General features: G+C 43.9%; 1 protein-coding gene across 3 annotated transcripts; it reads right to left on the bottom strand.

Annotated features, from left to right (window-relative positions):
- Positions 1-794: 794 nt before the first annotated feature.
- Positions 795-25,021, bottom strand: ELOVL1 (ELOVL fatty acid elongase 1). 3 transcript variants are annotated; one of them, XM_028733786.2, is made up of 8 exons: positions 24,944-25,021; positions 5,924-5,990; positions 5,491-5,681; positions 3,662-3,742; positions 3,366-3,422; positions 2,882-2,987; positions 2,155-2,291; positions 795-1,877 (listed from the first exon to the last, which is right to left on the bottom strand). In XM_028733786.2, the coding sequence occupies exons 2-8, from the start codon at positions 5,967-5,969 to the stop codon at positions 1,632-1,634; spliced, it is 864 nt and encodes a 287-aa protein (XP_028589619.1). In that variant the 5' UTR covers positions 5,970-5,990; positions 24,944-25,021; the 3' UTR covers positions 795-1,631. The 3 variants fall into 3 exon arrangements, with proteins under 3 accessions (XP_028589619.1, XP_028589618.1, XP_028589621.1); XM_028733785.2 differs by lacking the exon at positions 24,944-25,021 and adding an exon at positions 21,260-21,409; XM_028733788.2 differs by lacking the exon at positions 24,944-25,021 and adding an exon at positions 21,260-21,408 and having other exon boundaries at positions 5,924-5,985.
- Positions 25,022-25,545: the final 524 nt, after the last annotated feature.

Genomic DNA, 25,545 nt, shown 5'->3' with positions numbered 1-25,545 from the left:
CCTATCTGAAAACTGGCTAAAATAGCTGGTGGTAAAAGCTGTAGTAGTACATCTAGCATTGCTTATGGCACATAATCCAGGTTATGTGTTAGTCTAGCCCTAGCACTGAGGTAGAGAGAGACACCTACGTAACCAAGTCACTCTGCAAGATTTATTCCAACAAAATATGCATTCTGCCATGCCTTGGATTATTCTATCCAGCAACACTTGTAGCCACATTTAGAACTATCTATAGGATACTGCACAGATCAAAGATCTGCCATTGTTGGCCAATTCTAACACAGGCCTATTTGCAACAGCAGAGCCACTTTTCAGGCTACAGGCAAATAGCACCAAGGAATAGGGCTTCTTTGGGCACAGGATATTTCGCAGCAGCTGGAGCTTGGGCAAGAACATAAATCAGTAAAAAACAGAAAGGCAGCTGGCCTAAAACTTTCCATGTAAGGAAAGGAGAATAAGCATTCCGCCTGGCAGGGAGAAAAGAAAGGAAAGTTAGCTTTGCTCAAGTCGTGGTCCTCTAGCAGAAGGCATCTGAGGCACGACACTACACTGGGCAAGCCAGAACGTGGCCACTACAATACTTCATAGGTTTTTGATCTGAATTTTTAAGTTATCCCCACTCCTTAAACTAACCCCAACTAAGGCACAAGGTAACTGAAGGGGAGCACCTCATTGGAACTGAATGTCAACATCTGTTTTATAGTCAATATGGCCCATGGAAATGTTTGTTCTTCTCACCCAAGCCTGACCAGTCATGGGTCCAAAGCCTTGAAATCAAGAACATGAATCACTACTCTCTTTCTGTCCATTTATTTCTGTGAATACAAGTGAGAAACTCAGGTAGAAGGGAGGCACCTCTCCTGAGTCCTCCCCAAGGCTTAGAATACAGGGAGTGTCTGCCCCTTGGAGCAGATCAGGTAATAATAATAATAATAAAAAGGCACACAGAGCAACAGCATGCAAGCTGGAAAAAGGTCCTTCTCCCTGGGCTTCAGTGCAGCAAAAGTATCTGTGGTCATCAACCCATGGGGAGCAAGAGCCCAGAGTTATTGCTAAGGTTGTGGGATCAGAGCAACCAAAAACTGGGGAGTTATGTGGAGGGATGAACACTGAGGCCAGCCAAGGCAGCAAGAATGAAGCCCTTGGCCTATAGCACCCCACCTGCATACAGAGCAGGAATAGATCTCTCTGGGGGAGTCAGACCCACAGCAACAAGGGACCACTCACATTCAAGTATGAATGGCAGGGCTCCAATGGGGTAAAGAGAATGAACAGGGGGCAACACAAACTTAGGGAAAGCAGAGGAACAAAATTCCCACCTGGATCACATGGTGTACATAGAACTAAATGGAAAGGTGTGTCCCATCTGGCAGAGTTCTGCTTTGGTCCAGCTCTGGAGGGAGCCCAGCCCAGGGCAGACACAGGCACTTTGAAGACCTTAGGCTAAAACCAGCACCAACAGCCCAAGCAGCCTCTCTCCCCTGGGACAGCTGAAGGCCAGGTGTGAGGGATACAGAGCAGTTGGGAAGGTGGCTTGGAACTGCAAGACAACAGTCTTTAGGCACTTGGTCTTGCTAATGGGCCCAGACATGGGTTCGGTTGGTCCGAGACACCTTGATCCCACCCACCTCCTAGTTGGCTTTGGCTTTGCCGTTAGAAATGGCACCATTCTCATGAAAGCCATTCTGCTGAGGTTGTGTCATGACCTTGGGCAGACGCTTGCCTCTGGTGTACGAATGGTACCAGAAGTTGGAGAAGAGGAGGAAGAAGATAACGCCGTAAATCCAGATGAGGTGGATGAAGATTGGGTACTGGTAGCCACAGCTGGGCATGAAGTAGTACTGGGAGATGTGGATGGAGACGAGCACAAACTGCAACTGTGAGTGGAGGCAAGAGAAAGTTATGGAGTAAAGAAGGCAGCTATATCCCCTTCCCCTACCCACGGGAGGAAATAGACAGACCTAGGGACAGGTAGTTCAAGCTGGGAGAGGGAGAACACAGAAAGTCTAGCACAGGAAACAATTGCTAAATAAGTTCCTGTAGCTCTTGCCAAGAGAAAGGAAATAAGTCAGACCAATGTCCCAGGCTGGTTGTACCATCCAAAGCTGGGAGTTGTTGGCATGAGTGGCCTGGTCCTTTCCCTTTCCTACTCACCAGTTGAATGGCAGTGATGTGCTTCTTCCACCACAGGTACTTTTGATAGGCAGGCCCTGCAGCTGACAGCGCATAGTAAAAGTACATCACCACATGTACTATCGAGTTCACTAAAGCATGAAATGAGCCCATTCCTCCTGCAGGCCAACAAATAAGAAAAAGATTAAATTCAAATGGTAAAGGAAGAGCTGAGATATGACCAAGTCCTACATAAATATAAGCAAGACCAGAAAGGAATTCTTCTGGAACATCAGGGACCACAAATATGGTGGTAATAGTCAGAGTAAAAGAAGTCAGAAATGTTTGTTATTGTTGTCTTTGGGGGGTTGGGGTTGGGGGAGGGTTCCTAAGCATTTCCAGTTAGTATTCTGTGAAATGCTATTTTGAAGTGCCCACAACAAATTTAGATTTCCAAATGAGCCCCCAGGCCCCAAAAGTTGAGAATCCTTGATATAAAAATTATACAATATTAACTTTTACCATTCTAAAAGCTCTGTACTTTATTTTAAAAGTTAACAATTCATCACCATCATCTTTCACCATGCAGAGACTCAAGGTGGCTTACAGATAAAATAGAAACAGCTAAAAGCATAGATAGGCCCATTAAAAATCAATTAAATGTTAATCAAATTTACACACACACACACAGAGAGAGAGAGGGGGGGGAGAGAGAGAGAGAGAGAGAGAGAGAGAGAGAGAATGAATACATGCCTTCCCTAAATCTCACCTGGGCCAAATTTGGCACCCCACCACCAGCTCCAGGGAAGCACTGAATGGTGGAACACATGCAGGAAGGTCACCTGTTCATTCTTCTTTCTTAGTATGAAGATCACCTGGAAGCAAGAGATTAGAGAGAGATGGGCTTTTCATTTTGGCCAGTAGGCCATTACTCCAGAATGTATAAAAGAGAGGAAGCACCATTGCAGACTCCAAATAGTAACAATCCAATCATCTTCAGTGAGCTAATAAATATCAACTGTACATACTGCAAGAGAAAATGAACAAAAACCACCCTACCCCAATGAAATACCTACTTGTGTTAGTAGAATATAAAGGTTAGTCACCATTAATTTGCACAAATGATCCATGTCAGAATAAGTAGGAATGTCTGACCACATCCAGTAAGTGTTGTTAAGGCCAATACAAATGTGTAGCCATACCCATTTCTGCTCCAAACAAGATACTGTAGGCCTCAAAAAACAAGCACTTACTGTGTCAAGCAGTTCAATGTACTTGGAGAAGATGAAGACCCAGGCTACATGGACCATCTACCAAGAAAGAGCAATGTCAGAAATCCTAGTCATCAAAACATAAAGCTCCACCCTACTTTTCTACCCTCATTTTTTCTTCCTTCTGAACCCCCGTTTCTCCTCTTGGAGCAATCCCACCACAGAATTGCAACATTTGCCAAGCTTGTGCCTACATTAAAAACAACAACAACAACAACACTCTCACACATGGAGGAATGTGAGACGAGATATGGGGTTGAAAGAATGAAAGAACTTACCCGAAGGGCCATGGGATTCTGGGATTGGTCCACAGGGTCACACCTCCAAGTGTAACCAGTCAACCAGCCTGACATAAGGAACTGCAACAAGGAGCCACCATTCAGATATTTCTCAATGATACTACATTCACCAGCTCAGCTTTGTAAACATACCCACAAAAATTACAAGCCTAAAATTTGTGTTACTAGTTTTATAAGAGGCTAATCAGCTACGTTTCCATGCTCACTGAAGAGAAAGAGAAGCTTCTTCTCTATGGTCAACATTAAAATGCAGGCAATTATCCTATTAGCAGGAAAATTAAATTAAAATAAATAAAATAAAGTAGCTTGCTATCGCACAGGCTGGAGGAGGACAGACAAAGCTGAGGGACAAGCTTTCCTTCCTTAGCAGCCACCACAAATCAAGCAAACCAGCAGTCCATTCATTCATCTGCACAGAATTCCTAGGTCACCAATGGCTACCAAGCTAGTGCTGAAATGGAAAGTTGTACAAGGTACATGTCATACAGCTTCTCTGCCATGCAAATCTCTCTTCTAGGCACTTCTATGAGCAGCCATTGAAACAAAACCCTGTGGAATTTTCAGCTGTCACAGCAATCCAAATCCCTTTTGCGCTGTGTTGTGTGTGTGTGTGTGTGCGCACGCACACACATACATACTGGAGAGGTGTCCCTTCATCCAGGGCTGCCAGCCTCCATAAGCCACCACCTGCAGAGTAACACCAGTGTCACTGCTGACATGGCGTTCCTCTTTCTGCCCATTGAATGGGCAGGCAGAAGGGCTGCTGGCAGCAGTCTACAGAAAGCCCCCAAACAAGGCTTTGCAGGGATGGGGCTGAGACAGCCCTGCTCCTATCATGTGCTAACAGCACTGGGCCCAATCTGGGTCTGATTGCTGCACCAACTCCATGCTGCCACAATATCCTACCCCAACTTCTGTTGCAGCCACCATGCTCAACAATTAGGTGGATGGGGTGCTAGCTCTACTTCTTCAATAATCCCCACCTGGTTAGGTGGTGTTGTAAATAACTAACTCTGATGTAATTCTGCATACTGACTTAATATATACACACACTTAATCTCCCCATATTTATAGTTTTAAAATTCAGCTTATGTATGTAGTTTTGTCCAGCAATGCCCTTGTACATCCAGCTGCTACAATGCAAGTCCAATAGACTTAATTTGTAACTTAACACTTTTAAAGAAGAGGCACTTCTTAAGATAATTCTCCTGACTATTGACCTGAGCAGGTAATGCTACCCCTGCCAGCTTTAAGAAAATGGAATACCAGTAAGCATGATGTACTCCATCACATAAACACTGACAGAGAAAACATATTTACTGGGAAGGGGTTGTGCAATTCCCAAGTCACATGTATGTACCATTCTGTATAAAAAGCTACAATGGAGACACTAGACAACTGTTGCATGATTATGGCCAGCTGGTATATTTAAGTAAAATACAGCTAGTAGAAACTTCTACATTGTCTGTTAAGCATAGCCTTGCTACACTTCTAGGTCATCATGTGAACAATTCCTGATAGGAAGAGTGAAAGAGTTTATTCATGGAAATTAGCAGCCTCATAAAAAAACCACACCCTGCATGAACATTAACACCTTAATGTAACCAGACCAAAGGCCCATTGCACAAATGGTTTCCGTTGTCAGGATCCGTTAGGTGCATCCCACCCCAAAACCTCTTAACCCCATAAAGCTTTACATATGCCAGGGTAGGAGGGAGTTTGAAACAGACACTGGGGATGCACCACAAACAGTAACAGCCACATCCCACCAATGGCTGCTAGAACTAATCTATCTAGGAGATGCTTACCTCATAGACTATGTAGAGCGACAGAGCTACCATGGAGGAGTTATAGACAATCATGAACTTCCTGAGGTTCAGAGGTTTCCGGTTGGCCATGATGCGTGGCCCCAATGACAGTACAAAGTAGATATAACCCAGCAAGATGCCCGTCATAGGCAAAGGTGAGCCCATAAGTGGATACGAAGAAATCCGTGGGTCTGAAGGGAAAAGTGAACTGTTCAGAGGTATGCACTGTGCCCAACAACACTCCCTCTGTTCTTTTATCAGCAGCCCTATGCATCTAGGGCAGGATAAGTTAAGTGTTTGAGTCACACCGGGACCCTCAAGCTTTTGTTACCCCTGGGGCAGGGGAGGTAGCATCTGTAAGGCAGCCAGAAAGTTGACTACTTCTCTTCTTGAGGCCCCAGTGGGTCACTTTGGCTGAGTAAGCCAAACTCACCTGCTTTCTTTATGAAGTCTTGATACATGTTCACCAGTGAGTCCATGGCAACAGTAGTTCAGCTGTTCTGCACAAGAAAGAAAGAGTGAGTCACATCAATAGTACTTGAATTATCTGCAGGTCCAGTCATACAATGCTTCTACAGCACTGCTCCCAATCCTGCACAGAACTGTCAACTATTTTAATGAAGTAGGCAATCCAATCACTTCCTCTCAGAATCTTCCAACTGCCAACTTTGCCCTCCTCATATGACCAGCTACAGAGCTGAAAAATGAGAGATCACATGATCCTAAAGACTTCTTGCTATTAGGCAGTATGATTTTGGGAATTCTGTGCCTCTTGCCCATCTGAACTCTGCACAAAAAGCATTTGCAGCAAAATGCATGCCTATACAGATATAGGAATAAACTGTTTAATCAGGCACAAGCATCTCTCTATAACAGCCACTCTTCCCCATCTTACAATTGTAGTTTAGAATCACTCCAAGCACATGCTGTACAAGTCACAAGCACATCCCCAATACTGCTCTGCATGAATTGCAGCACAATGCACCTCCCCCCACTCGGTGCAAAATGACAGGCAGTCCTGAATTACCCAAGAAAAAGGAAACGCCTTTTTCAAAATGTTCTTTCACCAGCAGGTACAGAACAAACCTCCTCTGAAGTCGTAGATTAGGAAAGCAACACACATGCCAACTAGACTCAAATGGTGAAGGCCAGTTCTATCATAAAAGCCCTACTTGCCCAGCTTTTAAAAGAATTTAAGGAATTGGCTTGTTGTGCCGATTCACAGAACATCCTCTTGCTTCTGGCCCCATGTAAAAGATGCTTGATTCCTGCACCCCAAGATGGCTACAGGATATTTGCATGGCCAACAGCGCAGCCTCAGCAAAACCTATGTATCAGGTTGCAGAAGATCACATCTGTTATTTCAATTCAGGTCCACTAACACATGTGCACACACAAAGCTTGTTGCCCCTAAAGTCTGGAGTAGGTTCAAAGACAGCAAGGAAAGTTTAATGACCCAACTACAGAAGCTCTAAAAAGTTGAAAGTAGTACAACTGATTGTATGGAAAAAAGGAAGGTGATTGCCAAGAACAACTGTCCATGGCATAAGGTCAGTTGCCTGCATCATACAAGGGACTGCAAATTGGAGAGTTCAAAGAACAATTTAAAATAAAAGTGCATAAAGAATAAAAGAAACAAATGTAGGATTATCAAACAGCAATAGCACCTAGAGATTTTTAAAGGTTTTCATTAGAACTTCAGGCTCACTCTTCGCTTTGAGGTACCCCCACCAAAGAGGAAAAGAAAGGTTGAAAGTTTGCCTCTTGAAATTCCATTAGACCCTCTGATCTGCTTATTAGACCCCTATAACCATACAAAATCCAGATTCTACATATCATAATCCCTGCAGGATTATTACTGTCAAAGCTTGGAAAAATACCCATAAACCAAGTGAACAATCTATTGTTAGAAAGATATATGAATAGTTAAGACTGATTAAATTAACAATAATTGTAAAGACTTCCTTCTCTATTGCAAAGGAGGTCTGCAGACAGAGGGGGAGGTTCCTCACCAGTGTAGTGTGGCACAGCTCCACTGCCATTCCAGCAGTAGGAAGGTCAGAAATTAGGGGGCGGGGGGGAGTTGGGGAGAGACTTCAGACACCGAATCCCAGGCCTTCTCATTTCCCTGATGTAAAGCCAAAGTTACCTCAGCTTCTCCCACTGAAGTCAATAGGGAGAGAAAAGAAATCAAGAGCTCCTCCCACCCCACTTTCCACAGTGTTCGTAGTAAGCTGTCAGGGAATTAAAGGCAATAGTTTTTCCACCATGGACTCCCCACCCTGCCTAACAGAATCAGTGTATGAAGAAGTCAAGCTTATAAGCAGAATAAAATGGAAAAGTTAACCCAGGAAGGGCAGTAGCCAACCAGGAACACTCATGTTTACAAGGGGATCATAATAATTTATTTGTTTGTTTAGTCAAATATAAAATGATTGAATGACGCTAGATTTGATTAATCATCTCTAGCCATATTTTCCTATAGTTTCCAAGTTACACCCACAGATGTTCAAGCAGCTAGGGTTTGGTATCTTTTGCTTCTTCAATCCTATACAAATAGTCCAACCAAAGACTCAGGGGGCAAGAAGCAAGTGCTTCAGGAAGTCCAAAGGATACTGACAAGCCTCATAAGCGGGGTCAATAAATTAAGAAAAACTCTAATCAGTTCCTGAAAAATATGTCTCTCTCCCACTTTGCCAACTGACCCAAGTTTGAAAGGTGCTACGAAGGCCTAACACATGCCTGGTAAAACCTAGCTAATCCCCATAATCTTACTAGGTTTACCAAGAGTAAGCCCCAGACACTGGCTGCTAGTGCAGGAAGAGGGAAATAGTACTAAAGTGCACAAAAACCCATCATACAACAGGCATAGCAAGGGAATTAGGGATAACAATATTCTGAGGTAGCTGACCGATTGTTCCTTGCAGAAGCTGAGAGCTAGTGAGCAGGAAAAGCCCAGAGGTAAGAGAAACACATTCCAACAAGCCAAAGATTCTACTCTTCGCTCCCCTTAAATTGGGAAATCAACCAGGAAGATGAAAGAAAAGCCCTTAATTGCAGCACAGGTAGAAGAATTGTGGTAAGCAAACCATGCCTGATATTGGTAGTTGTTCTTTCCAATCTCCAACATGATAGTTGAGAAGATACTCTAATAGCTGGAAAACGTAGCCATAGAGGATGGACAAGGAGTTGCAGAGGTGCTTAAGGGGCATTTCTGAATATATTACCCTTACACATCATCTACATGGTTACAATTCAGCACAACCACCTTTATGAGAACCAGGAAGTTCACAGAGCAAAAAGGTCCTGGCTATTGTAGAATATGACTCTTGCCTAGGCAATCTAAGCATTCCTCTCAGCACCTGAAGCACACCTCTCAGTACAGTGGTACCTCGGCTTAAGAACTTAATTCGTTCTGGAGGTCCGTTCTTAACCTGAAACTGTTCTTAACCTGAGGTACCACTTTAGCTAATGGGGCCTCCCGCTGCTGCTGCGCCACCCCTGCACGATTTCTGTTCTCATCCTGAAGCAAAATTCTTAACCTGAGGTACTATTTCTGGGTTAGCGGAGTCTGTAACCTGAAGCGTCTGTAACCCAAGGTACCACTGTATTGTATTTCCCAGAGACAGGAGGTCACAACAACTACCCAGGCACAGTATATGGGCATTCCAAACTATAATCATTTAAAGCATTCCTCTCTCCACAGAGGCTTACATATGACTGTGATAAGGCAGACTCTGCCCCCAGGCATACAATCCAAAAGAAGTTGTGACACTAAAGGCTTACCCAGGGCAGGACGATTTGAGCATATTACGCCAATCCTGGCATGACTGCACAGGCTGCCAGTGAGTTTCCAGGCCCAGTTTCCAGTGAGTTTGAAAGTGCTGGTTTTGACCTACAGTATAAAGTCTTAAACGGTTCAGGATATCAATGCCTCTACGACTGCCTCTCTCCATATGAACTCACCCAGACCCTGAGATCATAATTCAGGGCCCTCCTTTGTGTGCCTACTCCATGAGAGGTCCGAAGGGAGGCAACATAGACCTTTTCTGCAGTGACTCTCCCATCCGTGGAATATTCTCCCAAGGGAAAGCATTCCTCTTCTCCCAGTTCTTTGACTAATTAAATTATACAGTCATACCTCAGGTTACAGATGCTTCAGGTTGCGCTTTTTCGGGTTACAAATTGCAACCTGTGCATGAGCAGACGTGCCACTGTGGGTTGCGGACGCTGCGGGTTGCGAACGTGCATCCCACTCGGATCACTTTTGCAACCCGAGCATCCACTGTATAAGGCCTTTTAAACTATGGGGGCAGGGTTATTGTTTTTGTTTGTTACTATGTTATGTATTTTTCTGTTTTTATATTGTAAACTGCCCTGTGATTCTCTGAAGAAGGATGGTATAGAAATTTAATAAATAAATAAAGGAAAAGAGACTAGAAGAGAAGAGACGAAAAATTCAAGCACCACTTCTTAGTTTTTTTAATTACCAGTCAGAATGGAAAGCTTTCAAGAGGAGGAACCAAACACTGCTTATATCTCAGCAGTGAATGAAGAGACCCTGAAGTACCTTTTAACTTTCTCTCCTTGATGAAATGGGCACTGCTCATTAATATGTTAAAATAGCTAGGTTCTCCTATGCCTTGATGATCGTATGATTGAAGGTTAAGTCCCAAGTCTGGGAGGTCCTAAGCATAGCACCAAGGCTACTGGCTTGCCAAATCAGCAACGCACAAAGATGCAGGAATTGCTGTTCTTCCTCTATCCTATATTGGCCCAACCTGCTCAGCCTGTTTGGGAGAAGGAGTGAATTCAGCTCGGCACCCGCTCACACAGCAGCAGCCCAGCCCCACTGTAGCCTTAAGAGCAGCTGTTTTGTATAGTCAGACAGAAAATACAGCACAGTCTTCCTTATCCCTTGAGTAAATGGGGAAATGCAGGGGAGACTGCAAAAATCTCAGAAGCCCGTTACCATTCAAAATATGGCCATATTGTATTGTCCAAGTACCATCCACCTCAGTCCACTACATAACCAAGTTATCAGGTCAGACTGGAAGGACAGCCAAGGTAGGAATCCGCCCCAACTGCATTCTGGCAGGTTGCTGTGAGGGGTCTTAAAACAGAATCCCAACCAGGGCCTGGGGGAGAGAAGTGCTTCAGTTGAGATAATCCTCCTACTCAGTAAAAAACGAGGTTCTCAAAAAACCAAAAAAACAAAGCAAGTGAGATGATCAAAGAGCAAGGGTCAGGCCACCATCAAGGAGGATGGGAATCATCCCTCTGAGCTGTGACTACAAATGCAAGGGATCATGGCTGTAATTCAACAGGAATTATATCCACCATGTGCTTCCCAGTGGGAATCCACAGAGATTAACTAGACACACACATTGGGATTAAGTTCATTTGTGTCTCTACTTGTACTACTGCAAATTTTCATATGTGGATTCCAGCTCCACCCACCTCTGCAAACAGGGGCCTGGCAACTCTCTGATACATCCTGTCAGGCCCATAGCTTTGTTGCATCTCCAACCCACAGACGTTCCATAGCCAACAACACAAAGCCCTGCACCCACATTAGTGTCTTGTATACAAGTGTTGTGCCTGGTACTGCCACCCACATGGGAGCAGGGAGGAATCTCTCAATAGCATATTGATGCAGAGATGGGGGAGGGAACTGGAATGCTCCTATGATTGGCCTGCCAAGGGGCTGCACAAATATTCAGAGCAATAGGGAAAAGGCAGCCCTGGAAAAGCAACACTGACACAGAGAGTTGTCAAAAGCCCACATATTACTCCTATAAATCCTAATGATCAATCTGGTCACTAAACACACGTCTGCCATTGAACAAGCCCAATCATATATCCCAAAGGCTGATACCTCTGTTTAATAGCAAGGCATTTCTTAGAATAAGCCCTTAAGAGACTTCCCTTAGTTCTCTAACGTGTTGCAGGCTGTGTTAAAAATCCTTACAGACTATAGAAAGGGGCCACAACAGGTCCAGACAGCCATAGTAAACTACAAAAATACTTTAAGGTCAAAAGATAACTGCAGTGGCCATTTGGGAGGCCTGAAGGTTGCAAGGCAGGAGTATGTGTGGCTCAGTTGTCTATTCAAGCCCCATGCCCCTTTGAGATTTAACATGCCACTACAGTGGACCCTCTGGATATGAATTTAATTTGTTCCGGGGGTCCGTGTGCACCCCAAAAAATCCATATCCAGAGGCGCCGCTTCTGCGCACACGCGCAGCGCGACAGAGCACTTCTGCACATGCGTGAGCGGCGAAACCCAGAAAAATACTTCCAGATTTGCCGCTTTCGCAACCCGAAGTTTATGTCGCTCAAGAGTAACATAACCCAAGGGTCTACTTATTAGCAAGACATGGCTCCCCACTATGTACACCAAAGGAGGCAGACAAACCTTATGACATTGGAAATATACACCTCCTTAAGCAGCTATCTGGCTCATATTAGTGGTTCCCAGATAGACACACTCAGGAACCAAGCCTACAAAAATTTATTTACGAAGGAGACAGAAATGCATTTACTGAAGACTTTCCAGACCCCAATTTCTCATACAACTCTCCCAATCTTCTTATTACTCTGAAAACCCCCCAACAGATTTACATCCCAAGGCTCAGGAGGTCATCCTAACCTCAAAATGTAACATATCCTATGGGAATCTTGAACTAAAATTAAAATTGATATATTTACTAAATAAATCAAAATTACTTCCAATGGAGGCCACCATTCAGCACTCCTGGGTCACGCCATGCATTTCTCCTTCACCATTTTCAGGCATGACTTTCCCTCTCCAGCCTGGTCATTATAATTTTGGCTAGTATTCACAGCCTTTTAGGAATAGGATACTATTATTTTGTATTCTCCAACTCAGTGAAAAGTTGCAAGGTCACACCTAAAGGAAAGTCATTGTTCTCATCAATTATCAGGGGGAATTCCCAAGCACAAACAGGAATAAGTAGCATTGGCTCTACCAGCAGAAGCCAATCAAGGTTGCTTTCACCTCAAGTGTCCTAGATAGGTACGGTACCTCCACTAGTTCTCCACCTTGATATGGCAGCCACTTGTAACTATACTCTCTCTCCTCCTCCCAGCTAGTACTCATGGACAATGTCAATAATTAAAGTCACATGCGTTTCCCGGGTGATAATCCAGGCTTGGTTTAGACAGAGATCTTGCCTGCCCTAAGGCAAAATTATTCAGAGAAACTAACTGCTGCTGAGCAGTTCAAACTCTTATAGCCTTGAGAGCCAAGCTGTACGTAAATAATACTTAATACTTCTTAATAAAAAATAATACCTAGTACGTAAATCTCTACTTAATAATGTTTCAGATAAGGAGCGAGAACAGGCAAATGCCACAAAACATGCCTCTTTCCCTCCATACACAAATATCCATTATGGAAGGGATGGGGAATCTGAGGCCCTCCAGTGCTGCAGCAGGAAACAGACTAGCTAGAATACTGTAGGCAGATGAAAGTTAACACACATCCAAAGTCAAACTCATTATAGACCTCCAGGTGAAATAAAGTAGGCCCATGACTCAGGGATAGCCTCTGATGGGATGATCTTGTAACATGAATCATCCATGAGTCTGCTTGATGAGAATGCATGATCATGGTAACCAGGCCCCAAAGCCACATATTAAGATTGCCATATGTCCTCTTTTTCCAGGACACATACTCTTTTATGGGTATGTAAAATGAGAGCCATCATAGCGATTGATAGTTAAAAGTAGAAGTCAGTAATGTGTCCCCTTTTTTGATCTTCAAAATATGGCAAGCCTAATAGCAGACTGGAGAGAGAGAAATCCCAGCCATCAATAAATTTTACACTAGCACAGAGAAAATATATTTTCGAGTCCTGCTTCCTAGTGTCCCCAGTCATGTTATGTTTCTTCTAGATAGCAATGCAGACATGGGCAGTAGCAAGACTGGCCCTAGACCAAATGGCACTACAGGAGCAACTCTGGCTCCTTTCCTTCTTATTCATTCATACCTTTCTATTGCATATGTAGCTCATTTCATGACTTTATAGTATACTTTACATGCATAAATTAGTCTCTAAAAAGATGCTAGAATCTGTAAATCATATTCATGTTATATGAACCATTTACTATTTGTTTCAGCCAGTGTTAAAAACTAAAGATATATAAGCTAGGTGCCAAATGGCTCCTTAAACCAAGCTTGCAACTGCCAAAATGGAATGTCTAGTTGCCATTTTGGGGCAAGAAGGCTCTAAAGTCTTATTTTTCAAAAAATGGACTGACTGTGATTGGTTCTTAAAGAAAACTTGCTTGATCCAGGGACAGTCCACATATATTGTCCTATTCCAAGTTCTTTTTCTTAATGGTGACTGCTTCTGCTCAGGCTGAACAGAAAAAGCATTTGGTTCCAGAAACTCATTCCGATTGTGCAGATAAAATGTAACTGATAGAATTCTAAAGGGGGGGGGTATTAGTGTGTGAAATAGTGTGCGAAGTCCAGATCCAATGATTCCCCAGGCATGCACCTCCAGATGGTGATGTCAGGTGCCACAGGGTGGGAAAGCTTCAGCTGCCCACTACTTTCTCTCCAAGTCCATTGCCACGGTGGGAGGGGGGAGGTATTTCAAAATCAAAGTCAGGCGTGGGCAAACTTGGCCCTCCAGATGTTTTGGGACTACAACTCCCATCATCCCTGATCTAACTGCACCACCACTATATACAGGTGAAACTCGGAAAATTAGAATATTGTGGAAAAGTGCATTTATTTCAGTAATTCAACTTAAAAGGTGAAACTAATATATGAGATAGACTTATGACATGCAAAGCGAGATATGTCAAGCCTTTATTTTTTATACTTGTGATGTTTATGGCGTACATCTGATGAAAACCCCAAATTAACAATCTCAGAAAATTAGAATATTAAATGAAATCAGCAAAACAAGGACTGCAAATAGAGCAATATTGGACCTCTGAGAAGTAGAAGCATGCACATGTACTCAGTACTTGGTTTGGGCCCCTTTTGCATCAATTACTGCCTCAATGCGGAGTGGCATGGATGCTATCAGCTTGTGGCACTGCTGAGGTGTTATGGAAGACCAGGAAGCTTCAATAGCAGCCTTCAGCTCTTCTGCATTGCTCGGTTTCATGTCTCTCATCTTTCTCTTGGCAATGCCCCATAGATTCTCTATGGGGTTCAGGTCAGGCGAGTTTCCTGGCCAATCAAGCACAGTAATCCCATTGGCATTGAACCAGGTTTTGGTGCTTTTGGCAGTGTGGGCGGGTGACAAAGTCCTGCTAGAAAATGAAATCAGCATCCCCATAAAGCCCATCTGCAGAAGGAAGCATGAAGTGCTCCAAAATCTCCTGGTAGATGGCTACGTTAACCCTGGACTTAATGAAGCACAGTGGACCAACACCCATGTTGATTACAATCCCATGGGATTACTGACCAACACCCATGTTGATTGCAATCCCATGGGATTACTGATTAAAGATGAGAGACATGAGACCGAGCAATGCAGAAGAGCTGAAGGCTGCTATTGAAGCTTAATGGTATTCCATAACACCTCAGCAGTGCCACAGGCTGATAGCATCCATGCCACGCCGCATTGAGGCAGTAATTGATGTATGCCATAAACATCAAGTATAACAAAGGCTTGACATATCTCGCTTTGCATGTCATGAGTCTATCTCATATATTAGTTTCACCTTTTAAGTTGAATTACTGAAATAAATGAACTTTTCCACAATATTCTAATTTTCCGAGTTTCACCTGTATACTGCTACTTTAATTTTATATACGTAATTTTACCCACCCAGCCTCAATTTAATCAGTTTCACCAGAGACTGCAGGTAGGGTGGGGACAGCAAATGGTGGCGGCCAAGTTAGATTGATACCTATGTGGTTGTGATTAGTGGTACTAAACATTAGATGAACCAGGGAAAGATTTGTGAATAATAATTATTTTAAATGCAAGCTTGATTTTGATTTAACTTCTCTTCCCAGCAGCAAAATTTGTTAATATGGCGCCCTGAGCAAGGACAAAATTTGGTCCCCCGGCCCCATATTTCATATTTTCACAATAATTCCTTCTGGTACAGTTGCTTTTTTAATGAATCTTCTCAGTTAAATACCCATATAAATAAATGTATTGCTATTAATATTATATTGTGCCCCCCTTGGCTTGGTGCCTTGTGCAGGGGAACTACATGCACTACTCTAAATCCAGTGCAGCTCTTTCCACAGAATTGGAGTTACGCTTCTCTGACCCAAGTACAGTGGTACCTCTAATTATGAACTTAATTCGTTCCGGAGCTCCGTTCTTAACCTGAAACCGTTCTTAACCTGAGGTACCACTTTAGCTCATGGGGCCTCCCGCTGCCACTGCCCAATTTCTGTTCTGATCCTAAGGTAAAGTTCTTAACCCGATGTACTACTTCCAGGTTAACAGAGTCTGTAACCCAAAGTGTTTGTAACCCGAGATGTTTGTAACCCAAGGTACTACTGTAAGGTGTTGGTCCAGCATGGCAGAGTGCCAGTAACAGCAGCATTTCCCACAAGTACATTCCATGCACTCACCTAGAACACTGAAGACAGGCAAGGCAGAAAGCCAATAAGGAAAGAATCGCCACGTCTGGAAGGAAGCTGCTACAGACATGTAGAGATAAAACCTATACCATACATGCAACACCAAACCTGCCTAGCTATGTAGCTAGCTGTGTTCTATTGTGAATCAGGGTGAGTGGCAGAAAGTCTAGTAACCCAAAAGAGATATCATATTCAGTGTGACATTTATAAGTATACAGCAAGTCATAATAAAGTCAATGGTAGGGTTTATATTACTGCACTTTGGATTTAGACATATTGTCTCTAATTGGCCTGGTGCAGTTACTGATATAATCACATTTTCATTTTTCTTGACAAATTAGGAAGAGGTGCTCCTTTAAGTCTTTAAATTCTGGCAGGTCATTACAAGAATTCTGTAACTAAGAAACACTGCCCAATTTTTAAATTTTTACCTTTACCTTTACCTAGTTTCTTTTAGATTGTAAGTCTGAGGGCAGAGACTGTTTTGTCACTTCTAAACTACTATCCAGGGAGTCTTTTTTTTATTACTAAAATGCAATATAAGAATGCTTTACATAAATAATTACTATCTACATAGTACAGTGGACCCTCAGGTTACGTTACCTTTGGGTAATGTAACTTTCGGGTTGTGAACGCAGCAAACCCAGAAGTGTATACTTCCGGGTTTCGCCTCGCATGTATTCGCGAAGCACTCCACGTGCCTCACACACAATTGCGCTGCGCGTGTTTTTGGGGTGCAAACGGACCTCCAGAACGAATTAAGTTTGTATCCGGAGGATCCACTGTAGTTCTAACTTTACATAATTTCTATTCTAAATATGCAAGATCTGACCAAGCCTTTGGAGCTGATGTGGCATTTATCTCTGGTCTCACCCATAGGTTTCCTGGAAATTGCCAATGCCATGTCAGCATTTTAACCCTACACAGCCAGAAACAAACCTAGAATCATATAACTGAAGAGTTGGAAGGTACACCAAGCGTCATCTAGTTCAGGCATAGGCAAACTTGGCCCTCCAGATGCTTTGGGACTACAACTCCCATTATCCCTAGCTAACAGGACCAGTGGTCAGGGATGATGGGAGTTGTAGTCCCAAAGCATCTGGAGGGCCGAGTTTGCCTATGCCTGTTCTGGTCCAACCCCTTGTGTTGCAGGAACAGAGTTTGGGCTCACAGGTAGGGTTTGAAGTAAGCTCTTCTCCCACCAACAGCCTCCCAGAGGTGTTGGGAAGGGCTGTAGGTCAGTGGTATTGAACAACTGTTTTGCATGCCAACTCCACCCAAGTGGTTCAAATCTCTACTCACTTCACTGGGTACCATTGGGCGAGTCACCATCTCTTAGCCTAATCAACCCTGCAGGGTTTTGTGAGAGTTAAAATGAGGACTATGCATTTCCTTCTCAGAGGAAAAGGTGGGCTATAAATCAATAAAATTAGTAAGTGTTGATGCTGCACCCACCTGTCTCATTCATACAGCACATTGTTCAAATGTGCCCATGAAACAATCTAGGGTGCCCACCTAAATCAGTGTCTTGAGTAAAGGTGTCCTGGGTGGCAAGCAAGTGGATGCCTCAGAATTGCTGCAGGCCACTAAGTTTACCAGCCAGTGTGTATGCATTTTATGAAATAATTAAAGGGGGGGGCTGCTAGGAGGTTTTGGAGGATTAGAAGGAAAAAATACATAGGATGCTCCCTCCTGAGTCAGACTACTGGTCCATCTAGCTCAGTACTGTCTACACTGACTGGCAGCAGCTCCTCAAGGTTTCAGATAGGGGCCTACCTGGAGATGCTGCCAGAGGTTGAATCTGGGACCTTCTGCATACAAAGCAGATGCTCTCCCACTGAGCTATGGCCCCTCCCTTAAAAATAATGCAAGATTCTGGTTCTTATGGCTTCAAATTAAAGGCTGGTTTAAATAGGGACACAGAAAGCTGCCTAATGCCTTATATATAGGATGAGCTCTACTGAGTCAGACACATTGATCCATCTAGCTCAGGAGTGTCAACACTGACAGGCAGCAATGGCTCTCCAGTTTCAGGCAAGGAGGGTGACACCTCTAGCCCTACCTGGACTGAACTTGGAACCATCTGGAAGCAGCTACTCTGCCAGGGAGCTACTTCCCTTCCCAAAAAAATCAAAGCTCCACCAGACAGGGAGAGAACAGACATCCTAGCAGGGCTCAGAAGCTCTCCTGGATGGGAGCAAGACATGGTGAAGAGGGTAGCCTAATGATGACACCTTTCTCTTCCAATTAGTATACAGGGTCTCCAACACCAGGCAGGGGTTATACCATATTTACTCGGATCTAATGCACCATCGAATCTAATACGCGCCTCATTTTTCAGAACCTTGAAATCATAAAAAGTACTTGCTGGCAAATGTAAATGAGTCATCTAATCTAATACACACCTTAATTTTCGCAACATACCGGTAATTTGGCCAACGAAGCTGAGCATTAGATTCAAGTACCGTAAATACTGTATTTTTACAGTGTATGCTAGGATAAAATATTTTAAGATACGCAATCGCAAAGCTTGCTTTTGAAATTCAACTCCAATCTAACAAGAGTTTCACATGTAGGCAGATCAGGGAGCTTGCATGCATTCTTCTAAACTAGATGCAACATGTTGTCTCGCACATCTTTCTCAAAAAAAAATTATTATCAAAAAGCACCTGTCTGGTGCTTTTAAATGCCTCCAGCTGCTTGGTAGCCACTGAAGAAGCCATCAGCCTTCCCCTGCAGATGTAAGAGGAAAGGGCTTGCTCAGCAGAGCATACATTTTGCATGCAAAATGTCTCAGGTCCAATTCCTGAAATCTCAAAGTAGGATTGAAGCCCTGAAAAGCCATTGTCAGTCAGTGTAGTGAACTAGATGGACCTATTAACTTGTGGCCTTTCCTTGCCAGAAGATCTAAGGCCTATACCCTGTGACACTCTGGAAGGGTTTAACAGGGGACAACCATTTATTTAACTGTGCATTTAAGTGGAATGGAGATCTTTAGCGCGTGCGTGTGTGTGTGCGCGCGCACACACAAAACCACTGCTGTCTTCTCTCATCTTCAGTCTTTTGTTGGACAACAAAAGAGGTTTAAAGACCTCAATGCAAATCTTTAAAAATGTAGCATAAGCACTAATAACTGGGAAACACTGGTCTGCGAGTTCTCCAGTTGAAGAACAGCCTTTACCAAAGGTGTCACGAACTTTGAAGAAGCACAAACTCAGGGCAAAACCGAGAAACGAGCTAAGAGGAAGGCAAATTTGGCAAACCCTCACCATGATTGCCTCCCACCCGGAAACCTATGTCCCCATTGTGGAAGGACGTGTGGATCCGGAATTTTCCTCCAGTCACTTACAGACTCACTGTAAGACTGTGTTCATGGAAGACAATCTTACTCAGCTACAAGTGGTCACCAAAGAAGAAGACATCTTCAGTATTCCTATTTTGCAAGTATAGGGCCTGTTTTGGAGCAGATGCTACTTGGCATGCACTAACTGAGCAGGAAAAGAGCTACCAGAGCCAGGGTTAAGCAGTCCACTATTTCTCTACTTACTACAAGGCATCCACTAACTGCTTTTCATTGTGTTTTAAATAATAGTTACAGGGAATGATGTAAGAGAGTAAGACACAAGATCTCAGGTGTTGCAGGACACAGCAGGAACATTTTTAAGCTACAAGGCAGGAAGAACTGTTATGCCTAAAAATAAGTTTGATTCTTTTTTTAAAAAAAGGCATGATTTTGAATACCATAGAATACATGTTAAAAATCACAATTGCCAAGATTCTTAGAAGGTTGATGCTGGCACCTAATCTTTGAAGCACCAATTTCATCAGATGATCACCTCCCCAAGATGGCATCCAAGGCACCAAGCTACTGAGTGACATCACACTGTGCGCCTGTGGCGTGACTTGTCAGATCTACGAAAAGTAACTAAAAGCAGTTAGTAATATCCTGGGTTTGAAAGATCTTCAGAATGCAATTTTTTGCTGTATAAACACAAATACTGTAAATGCTTATTTAATCCTGTTGCGCTTACTTCTTTGGAACAAGGTTTAGGTGGAGGCTGTATAGGGTAACTAGAAAACTACTCCATTGGAAGTAAGGGGAAGGGAAGGGTACGCTCACAAGTTATACCCATCACTTATCTTCCTCTCCTAAGTGAATGAGGGCTGTAAACTGCTCTACCTACACCTTATTCTTATTTCCATCCCCAATTTATGTAATTAGCTACATAGTACAATTTGTGCAATAGGATCACAAGAGGGGATTGATTTGTGGCGCAACTGGTTTCTCTTACAGAATCAGCTTAATTTCATTCTTGCAGGTGCAACTAGTTCCATCATCTCTGGAACCAAATTTGACAGCAAAGCATGAATGCTAAAAGGATAGGCAAATGTTTAAGAGAGAAGAAGCAGAAGTGACAGAGATTAGCAAAACTCAGCTACAGGAACCCCACACAGAAGTCTCGATTCCCACATTACGGTAACTTGCCTTGCCACTTTCACCCTGTACTACAGTTCCTGTGCTTTTTAGGTAAGCTAAAACCTCACCCTTCAGAGGCATCCGAAGCCTCGCTCAAACCTCGAGGCGACCTAAAGGCCTCCTTTTGGCCTCTACCACAGCAACCGACCCCAAGGTTTAGCCTTCCGCAAGAACGAGCGCGGAGCCCCTCGAAACTACCCTGCAGCGCTTACATCCCTCTCGCCGCTGAGCCTTGGCGGCCGCTCCTGGGAAAAATTATTTCCCCTCCTCGTTCTATCCCGAAGGCAGGCGCTGCTGTCTCTGGGGAAAGGCGGGAGGGAAGCTTCCTTGGCCCACGGCCGGGGGAGCTAAGCAAGCGGCGCTCCTGCCTCTCTTGAGGCCCAGGAGTTACTCCTGTCAAAAGTTGCCGAGACGCCCTGCGCGGCCTCTGTCAGGCGCCGCTAACCAAAAGGAAGCCACTTTCCCCGTCGGCTCTGCGAAACCGCAAAGAAAAGGGCTGCCGGGCGCGGCTCCCTACCGTCCCGACGCCTGGCAGGCGAAGCGCCGGGGCCCGAGCAAACAGGGCGTGGCTGGCTGGCAGGCAACGGAGGAAGGCAGAAGCGCGTGAAGCCGGACACCGGTCCCCGGCGCCTTCGGGACTCGGGAGATGCCCCCTCAGCGCCCTCCCTCAGCCTCCGTCGGAGAGCGGCCCGACGACTCACCCGCCTGAGGACGAGGAGAGAACCGGCGCGTCCCTGAGAGCTGCTTGCGCGGCTACTATTTCCTCCTCTGAAGACCCGCTTCGGAGTCACCCCAGAGTTAAAGGGGGCCGCCCCGAGCGCTCCGCTGCCGGTGATTGGCAGAGCGGCGCTGACTACAAGCTACCTCACTGAGGAGGAGCCAGTCGTCTTGCTCGCCCCGTAGGAAGGCGCGCTCGCCGGGTGGAGAGGCCGCCAAGCTGGAGGGCGGTGGTGGTTGGTTGGGGGGAGGGAGAGGGCTGTGAGGCCTCCCTCTCGCCCTCGGATTTGGCTGCAGGCGCTCCCCGAGGGCCACAGCGTGCTTAGTGCACTTGTTGCAGAACTACTGAGCGCTGCTGGCACGGCTGCTCCTCCTGCACCCGCTTCAAGGTCCTGGCGTCCGGTCTTAAAGACCTCTGCCGCTCCGTCCTGTTTATTCGCTTCCTTGGGGCGAGAGCAACGCTAGGTGTGACGCACGCTACTAAAGTGACTCGGGTTTTTTTGTTGTTTTTAATGTCAGGAAGGAAACGGAGGACTCTTAGAGCAGGGCGGCAAAAGAGGAGCGATTACCCCCGGCCCACCCGGCCACCAGGCCGTGGTCTCCTCCCAGTTGCTTCTCCCGGTAGAGAAGCTTTCTTTGGCAACATTTACTCCCACTAAAATGAGAGGCCCCAGCTATTTCCAGCTTCTGAGGATCCTAAGCTTTTATATATATAGTTTTATAGTTTTATATATATATAAAAACACACGAGTAAAACAAAAGAAGGCAACCCCCCCCCCCAAGAAGCGACACGATTTGATTTATTATTAATCAGTAACACTTTTCTAGCTGAGGAGATGTTTTGTGGCACATCATACCAAAACGTGATACAAGTTATGAAACTTTTTAAAATGCCTTAAAATCATCAAGGGTCTAAATCTGAGTAGCCCTGTTGAGCTCAACGTCCTTAGGACCCCCTCTGATCAGCCATGATCTGGATGGAGCTTGCTAACAAGTCCTGGGAATTATTATTTTTTTAAGGAACATTTTCATCATTATTTTAACTATTAAAGTTTTTTACCCCACCTTTCCATCTCTAAAGAATGTCCAGGGCGGTCAACATTCATACTTTAAGAATAAGTTTGATGAATCAACCAAGTAAAAAACAGTAGCGCTGCCCCAAATATTTGTTGTTTAGTCGTGTCCGACTCTTCGTGACCCATCACTAGAGCACACCAGGCACTCCTGACTTCGCCCCAAATATACCTTGGCACAAACCATTTATTGGCAAAGTGAAAAACCTGCAAGAACAAAAACATCTTCAAAGAATAATATCAAGGAGAAGGGCCAGTCAGATCTCATTGGGCAGAGTTCTACCAGCTGGGTATTTGCAATGGAAAAGACCCTTTCACACATATCAACTGTCAATCTACACAGGGAATGTCCAGTAGATTCCACAAAACTTACTTCAATAATTTGGCCAGTTAGAGGCACAGGAAAAAGAATCAAACAGCCTGTGTCTAACATATACAGATGCAAGTTCCAGCTCCCACATGAAGTATATGTTGACAGGTAATGTTCAGTTTTTGTCACAGGTGGCGCTGTGGGTTAAACAACAGAGCTTAGGACTTGCCGATCAGAAGGTCTGCGGTTCGAATCCCTGCGACGGGGTGAGCTCCTGTTGCTGGGTCCCTGTTTCTGCCAACCTAACAGTTCGAAAGCACATCAAAGTGCAAGTAGATAAATAGGTACCGCTCCGGCGGGAAGGTAAATGGCGTTTCCGTGCGCTGCTCTGGTTTGCCAGAAGCGGCTTAGTCATGCTGGCCACATGACCCGGAAACTGTACGCCGGCTCCCTCAGCCAATAAAGCGAGATGAGCACCGCAACCCCAGAGTCGGTCACGACTGGGCCTAATGGTCAGGGGTCCCTTTACCTTTTTAATGTTCAGTTTAAAAACATAGTTGACTCTGCAGTTGCTGAAAATACACAACTTGATTGCAAATTCCCTTTCTTTGCACTCATCTCTTTACGGGCCTAATGATGTTTGAATCCTCCTGTACAATATTGTTAATAGGAACACCATAGAAATAGAATCTTGCAGAACCTCCTTATAATCAAAACATGATAGCACAACAATAGAACTAATATTACAACAAAATAAGATCACATATTGGAGTATAAAAGGAAAAGGTAAAACCATTATCCAGCTAAAATAAACAAAAAAGAGTAGACAATCTTTTTGGCTTTGAGGGCCACATGCTGTTGTATACTGGGAACCATTCATTCACATCTACGTGAAAGAACAATTTCGCCTACATTGGGAACTCTGGGGAGTGGAGGCTTTAACTGCACTCCCAGTGCCGAAAAAATGTTGCCTCTGCACTGCTTGATAGACCGCACAGAAAGCAGCCAGGGCTGCATACGGCCTGCAGGCTGGCCAAATGTGAGCTAAAGACCAAAAACAATCATGCAGCAGAGTGAAAAATAATCAGCTGATTAGGTCAAAGTCCTGCCAGAAGAACAATGTATACTAGTGAAAAGCCATTAGAGGGGTTTAAATGGGCCTCCAAGAAGACAACCCTTAGCACATTCTTAAGAAATTTACCTAAGATGGTGGGATGCAGAGAAGATCATCTCCAGAAGAACTTAATATATGGGCAGGTTTATATCGGAGAAGATGGTTCTCCAAGTAACCTGGTCCTAAGCCACTTAGGACGTTAAAGGTAATTAGTACTTTGAACTGTTCCGAAAACAAATATTTTGTATTTTTATGTGGTGAACCGCCCTGTGATCTTCGAAGGAAGGGCGGTTTCCAAATTTAATCAAATGATTGAATAAATAAATAAATAAATAAATAAATAAATAAAAGAGATCCCACACATGGGTTCCCTTTTGAATGTTAAAGTTGAAACATCATTTATGCATCACATTGTCAGCATGTGCTGCACCAAAAGCCACGCTAAGTGGGGGACTTGGCTGATCATTCTCACCCTGTAAGGTAAACAATGCAAAGTTATAGTTATAAATTTTGAAGACTGAACTCATCTTCCTACTTATATGATGAAATATTGACTATCTTCCACTACCACCCCATATTAACTACAAGCAACTAGGCATAAAGCAGATCTAACAATAAAGATACATTGTCCTGCTAAATGGTGAAGATAACCGTACCATACTTCTGAAACTGATAAGATATTGAACAAGTGATTGATAAAACTCACTACTTGGCAGGACAGTACAAACAACCAGTGATAACGTCCACACTGGTACTACTTGGTAAATGATTATTTATATTCACTCACTATTTATTCTGAAGGCAATCTCAATGAAACACCATGTGAGTATACAAAGTTGTAAGTGGGACAGGGGGAGGAGAGGGGGAGAGGGGTTAAATATGCTCTCTGTTCCTGTTTTTGAAAATGCAAATAATAATAAACACATTTTAAAAAGTAAATAAACACAATGTAAGTAAACTGCCGGTCTCTGTCATAAATCCAGGGAACAACATAATTGATTCCTACACTCGGACACAGTCCCAGGGTCTGGGTTGCACAAGAGCAGGATTAAACTAACCAGCTTTCACACTGACACAATTCAGGATGCTATCTCTTCTGTCACGTATATTCTGACATTATGGACAAGAACTGAAAACTAAAAACATATTCTCATTTATCACTGTCACCAACCTTTTTTGGATCTGGGGGCACACATGGAATTTGAAAAAGATGCCAACAATGCCAGTCACAAAATGGCTGCTGCCAGGGGGTGTTGCCTAACACAAAATGGCTGCCATCTCCAAAAGCTTCAGGAACATAAAATGGTTCAAATAAAGAAAATCTATTCAATTGTGTTGTCGCTTACAATAAAAGTTTGAAAAAAGTATTGGTTATTATGTTGTCTATTGCTGGTGTGCTGCTATAGATTACAACTAAAAATAAAAGATAACTGAATCTAGAAATAATTTTGAATTACTATAGCTAGCCCATGGTCACTAATAAACAGACATAAATTATGATGGCTGGAAAGTTTCTTGGTTTGGTTTTTTTGTTTGTTTGCTTTGTTCTTTTTATGGAATAGAAAAGAACATAACTACAAGAAAAAACACAAACTTTAAAAAAAAAAAAAACTCACCAGAGTAGTAATTCATCAATATTAGCCCAGACTAGTGTGATGTCTCTGCCTTTGCACTATGGTCTCCCTGCCCCAAACAAATTGGGAGCAATCCCTGCTGTGGTCCAGGCAGGAGGAATAGGTGATAATAAAGAGGACACCTCTGAAATGGAACCTC

The sequence above is a fragment of the Podarcis muralis genome, chromosome 5 (genome assembly GCF_964188315.1).
Source record: "Podarcis muralis chromosome 5, rPodMur119.hap1.1, whole genome shotgun sequence".
Classification (NCBI taxonomy): domain Eukaryota; kingdom Metazoa; phylum Chordata; class Lepidosauria; order Squamata; family Lacertidae; genus Podarcis; species Podarcis muralis.
This window is presented reverse-complemented; position numbering and strand designations above follow the sequence as displayed.